General features: G+C 32.3%; 1 protein-coding gene across 1 annotated transcript in view; it reads left to right on the forward strand.

The window, feature by feature from the left end:
* The first annotated feature begins 788 nt into the window (after nt 1–788).
* LOC110112157 overlaps nt 789–11,756 on the forward strand; it is a 13,250-nt gene continuing 2,282 nt past the window's right edge. Inside the window, exons 1-2 of the mRNA XM_020844266.2 lie at nt 789–996; nt 1,099–1,493. Coding sequence (XP_020699925.2) covers nt 789–996; nt 1,099–1,493 — 603 coding nt within the window. The remainder of the gene's footprint in view (nt 997–1,098; nt 1,494–11,756) is intronic.

An 11,756-nucleotide genomic window follows, 5' to 3' on the forward strand; every position in this document is an offset into this window, starting at 1 on the left:
GGTAGATTCGTCTGAGAAAAATCTTCTTAAATCCAATCTAGTGAATGAAATCCCTTTCAAATCTGCCTCTAAGATTGAAGTAAATGAAAATGGTGAAGAGAAAATGCTTGTGAAATAGTCTAAAATTCTGGAAGAACATGAAGTTGCTGAACAAATTGAAAATATGAATTATAAGATAGCAAAAGTCTATGTAGTAATGAATTCTGATGGATAGAAATCAAAATTTTTTCAACAGAAGGAAGTATCTGGTAAAGACAAGGAGGAGGTTCGCATTTGTGAATCTGGTGTTTTGGGTAACTGTAATACGGGAAGTAGTCATTCTAATGCTCGGTCTCAACAAGCCGAATCATCTATATGGAATAGAAATTCTAATATCTTTTAGTGCCATTTGCAATTCTCAAAAAAAAAAAAAAAATTGGAATAGAAATTCTAATATCAGAGCCCTCAATATATATTATGGTAAAGGTTTTATAGAAAATGGCACAGTGGTGAAAATTGATTTGGAAAATGAGTTAGAAAACTCAAAGAAACTCCATGAATCAATGGCAATCAAAGTATTGGGGGAGAATGTTCCATTCCACTTAATTGGTTTGGAATTAAGAAGAAAATGGTCCCAATTTGGGAAGTTTCATATGACAATGCATGGAATGGGATGGGCACTTTGTGCCTTTGAAGAAAGTGGTGCTTTGGAATCTGTTTACTCTAGTGGCCCTTGGTATGTCAATGGACATATTATATGAATGGATAAATGGTCTCCTTCCTTTTCTCCTTTCACAATAAAAGGGCGCATGGCTCCTGTTTGGATTAGAATGCCTAATCCCCCATTGCAATGGTGGGATGAGGTCAATGTATGTAGAATTGCTTCAATGATAGGAACTCCCTTTATAATTGATGGGAATATGTTCCAATGGGGGAGGAGAGAATTTTATAGAGTTTGTATTCGGATCAAGCTTCATGACAAATTGCCCTTGGGAGTTTGGGTGGAAGGAAGCCAAGGTAAAGTGTTTCAAAATATTGAGTAAGACAAGATATCAAATTTTTTCTTCAAATGTGGATGGATAGGGAATTTTGAAAAAAATTTTGTGGAGAAATGTTTAGATTCTTCTCAAGGATCTAAAGAAGCATACAACCAAATTAAACATGCTGATTTTGTGAATAAAGAATCTCATAAAGTATCTGGGAATGAACTAGAAGGGGGTATGGTTGAAGATAACAACTCATATGGACCTTTGGTCCATGTGAAATATGGAAAAGGTAGAATAAAAAATATGAATTTCAACATAGTTTGGACAAGATCTACAAAGAAGGATGCTGCTAATGTAAAAGTTCCTCCTGAGAATCCTACAATCCAGAAAAATTTTGAAGGAAAAAAAGAAAATAAAGCTCCTGAAGAACATTTAGATGTTCCTGTAGCTGCAAAAGGGCTCACCACTTTGAAGCAATCTACTATGAAGCAATCTAGAAATGAGAAAAATTATACGAAATATGGGAAAGTTTCCCTTGTTGATTCAGGAAATTCTCTTTCAATTCTTATAAATTTGATGCTCTAAATCAAATTGTAGAAAAAGGGGAAATACTATATCTAGAATATGATGTTGGAATTAATATTACTGAAGTGTCTTCAATCAATAAGGACTATGTGATTATTTCAAAGAAGAAAGACCATGTATCATCTAAGGTGGAACTGGAATAACTAAAGGTATTGGGACCTATTAATATGGTATCAAAAAGTAGAAGAGGGAATTCTGATAATAAAGTTAAATTAGGGACTTTGTCCCCTCTTGTTCAATGACGTCTACAATTATCTTTTGGAATTATAAAGAAGCTAGAAAGAAAAAAACTTCTCTATATCTTATGGAGATAGTAAAAGATCATGGGGTCTTTTTTGTGGTTTTATTGAAACCAAATTATCTTCTATTGATAGATTGGAGATAAATTCTATGATTGGTTCAGATTGGAAGTTTTTTCAAGTTCCTTCTGTGGGCTTGTCAGGAAGAATTATGGTGCCATGAGAGATAACTTTGCTTCTTTTAATTTTTTAGATTTTTCTTCTCAATTAATTATTGGTTAACTTGATGTTCCCCAGTTTCAAAATAGGGAATAAAGGATTTCATTTCAGTTATAAGAAGTTTAAATTAACAAATTTAACTTTAATAAGTTCCTTTTTTCTTCTTTTGGGAAAAGGAATCAATAAGTTATTTTACCTAGATTGTAATAGATTTTCTACATTTTCATTTTAATAAAATTTATGCATTCTCTCAAAAAAAAAAAAAAAAAAAAAATTAAAAAAAAAAAAAAAAAAAAAAACTTGATGTTCCCAATAAAGGAAGATGAAGACTAGCTACTATCTATGGCAATAAAGATGTATTTAGAAGAAGATTTCTTTGGGAAAAATAAGAGTTTTATTCAGATACTGAGCTGCCTTTGGTGATAGGGGGTGACTTAATTGCTTTCTCACTAAGAAGGACAAAAGAGGAGGGAGAAAATTTGCCTTTTCCCAAGGACCTAATTATATGCAATCTTTCTTATCTTGTGATGACTTACATGACTTAGGATGGATTGGACCAAGGTTCACTTGGTGTAACAACAGGGTAGGTGCTGAAAGAATTCTGGAGAGACTTGATAGATGTTTTATAAATTCTGTTGCCTTTAAATTAGCTAATAGAATGGTGGTTAGACACTTGTCTAGAGTTGCATCTGACCACTGTCCGATCTTATTGAACTTGATGGAATTCAATCCTGGTTCTAAAAGAATCATAAAATTTGAAGAAGTATGGGCTTCTATATCGGCATCCAAATTGGTGGTGGAAAAGGCATGGAGGAACAAAGCTTTTGGTGAAACTTCTTAAGTTCTTAATAGTAAATTAGAAAATGCCTTGAAGATACCTTTTCTATTGCAGGAAAGCCAAATTCAAAAACATAAATATTACTGGAGAAGAACTAAAAAGAGATATATTGAAGCTTCAAGAAAATGAAGCTGCAGAAGGTTGTCTCTCGACAGAAGACAGTTGGATACTAAAAAACAAAGTTAATGAGTTGAATTCCACTTTGTCTCGGTTGAACACATGGTGGAGGCAACGTACAAATCTCAAATGGCTTGAAGATGGTGATAGAAATTCTAGATTCTTTCAAGCTTTTGCTAGTGCTAGAAAGAACTCTAATTTCATTAACAAAACAAAAAATGATAAAGGTATTATAGTGGAGGATCAGCAGCATATTGAAGAGGTTTAGTTATGATTTTTTAAAGATAAATGGATGTTTAGAAGATGCACCTTAACTGGATGGCCGAACTCAAATAATTCTTTGAATGAAGACGATTCTCTTTTGTTAAACAAAGAGTTCTCCATAGAGGAGGTGGAAGCTGTGATTAAAGAGGTAGGAGGAAGTATATCACCGAGAAAGGATGGAATTACCTACTCTTTCATTAAAGCCTATTGGTCCATAATCATGGAGGATTTCTGTAATGCAAACAACCACTTTCTTTGCTCAGGAGAAAAGTGTAAGGAATGGAAAGAGACAGTTATTGTTTTGATTCCAAAGGTGACTGATCCTTTATCTCCTTCTAATTATAAACCTATTAGCTTGTGCAACTCGGTCTATAAAGTGGCAGTTAAGGTTCTTTTGAATATATTATCTCCATTTTTTTACAAATTGGTTTCTGAAGAACAAGCAGCCTTTGTCACCGGAAGATCGTTGTTTGATCATATTCTTGTTGCTCAAGAAGTTTTCAATAAGTTTCAGTTTTTGAGAACCACAAAAGGGCTATTTTCTTTCAAAATAGACATGGAAAAAGCTTATCATTCAATGGGGTGGTCTACTTTGGAAAAAGCTCTAGATTATTTTTTATTTCCAATGAAATTCTCAAAATTGATATTGGAATGTATTCAAAACCCGTCATTTTCCTTGTTGATTATTTGGAATCTCACAAATTGGATCTCTACTTCAAGTGGATTTTGTCAAGGTTGTCCTCTATCACCATTTCTTTTTAGTCTATGCTCACAACTTTTAACAAATGCTTTCTCTTAAAGTAGCAATAATGTAGGGATTCGTGTGAATCCTGGTGAGCATAAAGTATCACATTTGCTATAAGCAGATGATGTGGTTATCTTTTCATAAGCAAAATTAAAGACAGTTAAAGAAGTGAAGGCCATATTGATGAATTTTTGTAGATGGATAGGACTTAAGATTAATGAGAACAAATCTTGTGTTCTATTTGGAAATTTAGTTAGAAGAATAAGGAAAAAAAGGTCATTTCCAATATCATGGGATTCAAAACTATCAAAGAAATGCAATATTTGGAAGTCCAAATTGCATTGAGAAGACTAGTTATATCTAATTTTCAATTCATCAGAAATAAGGCATTGAGAATGCTGAACATATGGGGAAGTAAAATATTATCCTTAGCAGGGAGAATTACCTTAGTCAAATCGGTGTTGCTCACCTTCCCTTTTCATTCTACTTTATCATGGGTACTAAAGGTATACTTGATGAGAAATATAAGCTTTGTAGAGTCTTTATTTGGAGAAAAAATGGTGGAGATCATGGAATTCATTATGTAAAATAGGAGAGGATGTGTGAACCAATTAGTTCTAGTGGTAGAAGTCTTTATGCAAGTTCAAACAAAGAAGCCTCGTTGATGGCCAAATTATCTTAGAATAACATCTAGAACTCAAAATATTTATTACATAATGTTTTTTATATGAAATATGGTTCTCCTTATGAAGATGTCTGTTAAAAATCTGTTGGATCAACTACTTGAAGATTGATCCATGATGGTGCTAGATTTCTTAAGCCAATTATCAGATGGAGCATAGTGGGTGGAAAATCAGTTGATGTATTTGAAGAGACCTGGATTATGGACAAGAGTCTTAACAGATGGCCTATATTTGTAATTCCTCAAAGCAATTCCTTTTCAAAAGTTGAGAGTTTTATCACCGAAGGAAGATGGGATGTGAACAAACTGGGAGAAGCCTTCAGGATTGAGCTGGTGGAGTTAATTTGCAAAGTTCAGATAAAACTGAATTTAATACAAGATAGAATGGAGCTCCTTTACAAAATTTTTCCAAGATCTATCTCTATTATAGATGCTGAATTACAAGAGGAAAAAGATGAAATAGAACCTAAATATTGGAAATGGATCAGAAAAGCTGCTGTTAACATGAGAACAGAAAATTTTTGGTGGAGATTGTTCCATAAAGCTATCCCTACTAACTAGTTTTTATCATGTAGAAAATTACAAAATTATTACATATGTCCAAGAGATTGTGATGGGATTGAAGATGTTGATCACGTGGCAGTCAAATACATAAAGTTGAAGGATGTTGTCAAAATTATAAATAGATGGGGATTTCAAATTCTAGATTTTGAATCCTTCAAAAGTTGCTGTAGATGGTTGAGCTCCCAAAATTCTTTGTTAGTAAATTTATATTGCAACATCGTATTTCTTTAATGGAAAGCTAGGAATGAGAGGATTCATAAAGGTGTAAGGGGAATTCACTGTGTATAGCAGCTAATGCTGTTAACTTTGCAGCAAATTTAGCAAAGTCATTCCTAAAATCTCGGGTAGTTTGGATGTCAATCAGCACATGTTGTTGGAGAATTGTTGGCACCCTCCCCCACCCAATTGGATCAAAGTCAATGTAGATGCTTCTCTTCTACTTTCTTATCAAGCAGGGATTGGTGGAGTTTTTAGAGACAACATGGGAATATTGCTATTGGGATTTCAAAAGTAGTGTCTTCATTGGATATATCTCATTTGGAACTCTTTTCTATACAAGCGATTAGAGAAGTTATGCAAGATTGGAAGTTTGATTTCAAAGGAATTATCATTGAAGGGGACAACTATAATATCATCAGGCTTCTCCTAGATATCATAAAGAAACAAGGTAAAAAATCAATTGAACTCTCATTCTTAAAAAGTTTCAATAATGTCATTTTTAATTGTATAGATAGGGAAAATAATAAGTTAGCTTATTTATGTGCTAACTATGCTATCTTTAGCTCTTTCATATGGGAAGACATCTCTTTGGATAAGATTCCTCCTTTTGTTAAAATTTTAAAGGAGGAATCGGATGCTTCTCTTGGGTAGTTTTTAATCCTTTTACTATCTATTTTCTTATATAGCTATTTGCTTCTCTCAAAAAAAAAAAAAAAAAAAAGTAAATGATTTTATGCCTAAGGAATATTAATTTAAGAAGAATCAATAATAGGAGTTTGTTATAAGGGTCCCATCCCAAGGTGCAATGACAAGGAGGCATAGTAGGATTTAGGTTAATCATGATGTATTTCTTCAAATAATTGAGCCTAAAAATGTTTAGGTTGATCAATTTGATAATTATTTGATAATTTTATGAGGAATAGTTTAATATGTTTGTAAGGAATGAAGTTTGGTAACTAATCAAAAGACCTGATGATTAGAATGTTATTGGAAAATGTGGGTATGTAGAAATGATAGATAAATCAATATGATTGTTAGAAATAAGGCTATGTTATTTGCACAAGGGTACACTTAAGTTGATGGGATAGATTTTGAGGAATCCTTTTCACCTGTATAAAGATTATAGGCCATTAGGTTAATCCTTGCTTATGCATGTTATATAAAAATTAAAATCTTTTACTTAGAGGTCAAGTGTTCCCTTCTGAATGGGTTAATTAACTAGGATGTCTTTGTAGAGCAAATCCATTTATTTGGAAAGCTTTCATTTGCTAGATTTTATTTAGAAATTGAAGAAAGCTTTATATGGTTTGAAGAAGACTCTACGTGATTGGTTTAACAGTTTGAGTACTTACCTTAGTGACCATGGATTTATAAAGGGTAGAATATATACCTCCTTTTTCTTAAGAGTATAGCTAATAATCTTATTCTCGATTATGTACTTATAAATGACATTTTATTTGGATGCACCAATGAATCGTTATGCAGTAAGTTCTCATCTTTGATTAGTAGTGAATTTTAGATGACTATGATGGAAGAATCGAACATTTTGTTGGGGATTCAGGTGAAGCAACTTGAAAATGGCCCGTTCATCAATAGAACTAAATGGATTCTTGAATTAATTAAAAAGGTTGACAAGAAGATATTTAACTGTACTAAAACCCACATGAGCCCTCTACTAAGTAATATTTGAATGAGTCAGGAATTCCATTGAAATGAAACTACATGATAAGATCACTTCTATACCATGTTGTAGGTCGGCTTCTTATTATGTTTTTATTTATTTGTGTGCTCAGCTCTAGGATATCCCCAAGGAATCAAATTCAATGATATTTAATCTTTGATTTTGGTATCTTATACACACAAGTAGAATTGTCTTATGATATTCTAGAAAACTTTATAACATGTAACTTTGTTACTTTTTATGATGATTTATATGTTGTATGGAATATGGATAGGAAAAGCACATCAAGAACTTGTTAATTTTTAGAATCTTTTTTTTTTTTTTTAAGATGCATAAAACAATAACATTAAAAATGAAAGAAGCTAGTACAAACTAATAGCATTACATTCCTCCTTTAATAAAAGAAAAAATGGAGGAAGAATGTCTTCCATACTGAGATTATCCCAAGCAAAATCCCCATTAAGAGCATAGTTAGCACACATATCTGCTAACTTATTGCTTTCCCTACTAACATATTTAAAAATAATAAGATTAAACTCTTTAATAAGAGAAGAGGAACCTTACATCAATCTCCTATTTTTGCAATCCCTTCTTGTTGGCATTAATTTGGATACTTTTAATCACATTTTCATTGTCTCCTTTAATGATAATACCGTTGTATTGAGTGATCCAATCCTTGATACTACCATGTAGGGAGAAAATAGCATTCAATTCAAGCTGAGCAATATCCCAATGAATTCTTTTTTTCCCAAAAGCAAATAGAAACCTTTCTTGATGACCACGGAAAATAGCTCCTATTCCAATTTTATAAGAAAGTAACAATGAAGCATCAATGTTTATCATGATCCAATAGGGTGGTGGAGGATGCCAAGACTTATTAAACAACCGAGATGGTTTATTAACATCCTATAGGCCTGATTTATTTCTATTAGAAATATAAATTGAAGTCATAGTAAGAGCATTAGATGCAATATTTAAATTGCTATCCTCCTTACCTTCATGAATAAGTCTATTTCTAGACTTCCAACAAAGAAATACCATGGTACAATAAACATTTATAATAAATGTTTTTTAACAGCATTGTACTTCAACCAAGAAATCAACTCAGCATAGGTATGAAAAATAGGAATTTGAAACCCCATTGATTCAAAATTTTTAAAATTTGAATGAGTTTATCACACCTCACTGCCACATGCTTAATATCCTTCCTTGAATCTTCTATATTCCAGAAATTAAAAAGTTGGAATGGCTTTATGGTATATTCTACACCAAAAGACTTCAGTTCTTGGATTAAGATATATTTTCTACATCCAATTCCAATGTTCTTCTCCATCTGAAACATTTAACTGAGCTTCAAATGATAATGCTGCCAAAGTCTTTCCTAAATTATGAGAAATTTACTCTATTTGATCTCTACCGGCCTCCTGTTCAATATTAATGTTGCAAATAATTTGAAGCAGGTCCTTTCTAAAAGCTTCCTGCAGTTTAACCATGTCCCAACCTCCATTTTAAATGAAGTGATTGACAGATCAATCATATATTTGTAGGTTATCAAGGAACTTAGGACATATACATAAGACTTTATCAAGAATCCATACATCCTCCATGACATATACATTTTCACCAATAGAAATTTTCCATCTTATAATCGGTTTAAGTGCCTTTGCACCACTCTTAATTTTCCATGCACTTGATACATTTTGCTTCCAATCAGGTAGCCAACAAGAATTCCCATACTTCGGCTTCAAGCATTTATGCAAAAAATAAGTTTCTTCATTTACATATTTCCATGCAATTTTAGCTTTTAAAGGGTTCACCCTTTGCACACAAGAGTGAAGTCCACATCCCCCTAGATGCAATGGTTAACACAAATTCTCCCAACTAACAAAATCTAAACTGACTTCATTATTCTCGTCATGCCAAATAAATTCTCTACAAGCTTTGTTTATTTCAGCCAAGATTCCAATTGGAACCAAAGAGTGAGTGCAATAAAAAACAAGAATAGAAAGGATCGTTGATCAAGCAAGAGTAAATCTCCCTGCAAGAGAAATAAACTTGCTCCCCCAAGTATCTAGCTTCCCAAGCACTCTTTCTAATAAAAAATTGAAATCAGAAGGATCCAATCTTCTTAATGCAATTTTAACTCCTAAGTAATAGAATTCCTTCACATTCTTGAATCCCATTACCCGAGCAATCTTCTTCTTTCTTCTTCTACTAACACCTTTCCCACAAAAAATAGAAGACTTATTGTAATTATTTTTTTGTCAAGACTAATTATAATAGTCCAATAAAATACTCCTAATCGCCTTGACCATCTTCATTTTAGCTTCAGAAAAAATTAAGACATCGTCAGCATAAAGCATATGAGATATCTCATTAGCATTATGATGAATCTTAATCCCTATCTCGCTCTCTTCTTGAATTAATGCACTTGATAATAGTTGAGAACATCAAAATAAAGATAAAAGGAGATAAGGGACAACCTTGGTGAAAACCAGTGCAAGCATTGATCTAATTAGAATTTTTGTCGTTGATCAATATAAAGAACCTTGGATAACGTACACATTCCAAAATAATCTTTGAAAAGTGTAAAGGGAAGCCAAAATACTAAAAATCTGCTCCAAAGTTCCCCAAGAAAAGCTATAATAGGTATGCTCTATTTTGAAAGAAACTAGACCTTTTAAAGATTTTGAAAACATGAATTTGTGGAAAACTTCTTGGCAATTAATACATTATCTGAAAGAGATTGTTCTTTAATGAAAGATGATTGGTTTTCTGAAATAAGTTTTGGAAGTAAATTCACAAATCTGTTGAGAAGAATATTAGCCACAAGTTTATAAATTGTTTTACAAAGACTTATAGGCCTGAAATTTGAAGGTATCATAGGCAACTCCACCTTTGGAATGAGTACAATCAATCTATATTTCCAACTAGATTCCATCATACCCATAGAGAAAAACCTTTTCAAAGCATTCCAAACATCTAGTTTAATGATGAGCCAATATAATTTAATAAATGAATGAGTAATACCTTCAACACCTGGGGAAACACCTCCCTCCATTTGGGTAACAGTAGCTTGAACTTCCTCCATCTTGAGCTCGAAATTAAGTGTTTCTCTATCAGATTCTGTCAAAGTGTCTCTCGGCCTAGTCCAATCATTCAAAGAATAAGATCTAGAATTCCACTTTGTTTGGAAGAAATTGAAAAAAATCTTTTCAATTTGATTTTGATCCTCCACCAAGTCTCCATTCTCATCATTAATATTGAAACTATAATTTGCATTTCTTCTAGCATTTGCAAATGAATGAAAAATCTTTGTATGCAAGTCTCCATTCTTTATCAATCTTACCTTTGCTCTTTATCACCACCAAGAGTTTAGACGAGCTAAAGTACAATTTACTTTACTAATTTTGGATCTTATAAGCAATATATTTTCTTCAGAAAGGCTTTCAACCACAAACTCCTGCATTTCCAGATCAAGAATATATTTGATAAGATTGTCTTTCACATGATTGAGATCTTTTAATTTTGCTTTACTCTAGAAAAAAGAGCTTTTAAAGCCCTTTTAAATTTGATATCAAGACTATTAGAATGTTGATTAGTAATTTTTCTATTCCAAGCCTTTTGAATAATAGCAACCAAAGCATAATGAGAGTCCCAAGCATCTTCAAACTTTATATAGCCATTTGATTTTGGTTGATCTTCCCATAATTTCATCATAATAGGGAAATAATCTGAAGCCACATGAGGGAGATGACGAACCACCAATAAAGGATTAGACTCAAGAGCAAATGAATTAACAAAGAACCTGTCTAGTCTTTCTATGATCTGAGCTCCACCTGATTTGTTATTGCACCAAGTAAACCTTGGGCCAATAAAATTTAATTCATGATAATCAAGGTTAGAAAATAATAATTTCATTTCCGTTGAGCCTTGTTAAAACTCAACTCCTCTTCATCCTTTTTTATCACTTTTGGATAAAAGGAAATTAAAATTGCCACCCACCATAGGAGGACTATCAACAAGCATATACATCTTCAATTGATTCAAAAGATCACTCCTTTTATAAGTGTCTATGTTTGCTTAAACAGTAGAAATTCTCCAACTTCCTTTATTCTGAATTTCTAAATCACCAATTACACATTAACAAGAAGAGAACAAGGTATTAAAAGAAGCAAACCTGGTATTCCAAAGAATTAAGATCCCTCCTAACATGCCCTCAGAAGGATAATGAAAAAAAAATCCCAATCCATCCCGATTAGAGAATTGATATCTTTATTATTCATAGAAGAAACTTAGATTTCTAACAAACCAATAAAACCCACAACATTTTCTTTGAAAAATTCTTTAAGATATTGATAAGCATGAACTTTCATAGCTCCTCTACAATTCCAAAAAATAATGGAATTCATTAATTAGAAAGTGTTGAGTCTAGTAATTAGGTTGTTAAGCCTAAGTGAATGTCCCAAGGCTACCAAGAGGGGGGTGAATTGGTAGTTTAAAAAATTTAAGTCCCCTTTAGAAAATTATTGAACCGAAATAAAATTTCTTTTAAATTTTGCAGAAAAATGTTTTTCAACCACAGAGTTTTTAAAACTGAAATATAAAGTGCGGAAACGTAAAAACAGTAAAGTAAAT

This window comes from Dendrobium catenatum, unplaced genomic scaffold, assembly GCF_001605985.2.
Source record: "Dendrobium catenatum unplaced genomic scaffold, ASM160598v2 fragScaff_scaffold_989, whole genome shotgun sequence".
Lineage (NCBI taxonomy): Eukaryota > Viridiplantae > Streptophyta > Magnoliopsida > Asparagales > Orchidaceae > Dendrobium > Dendrobium catenatum.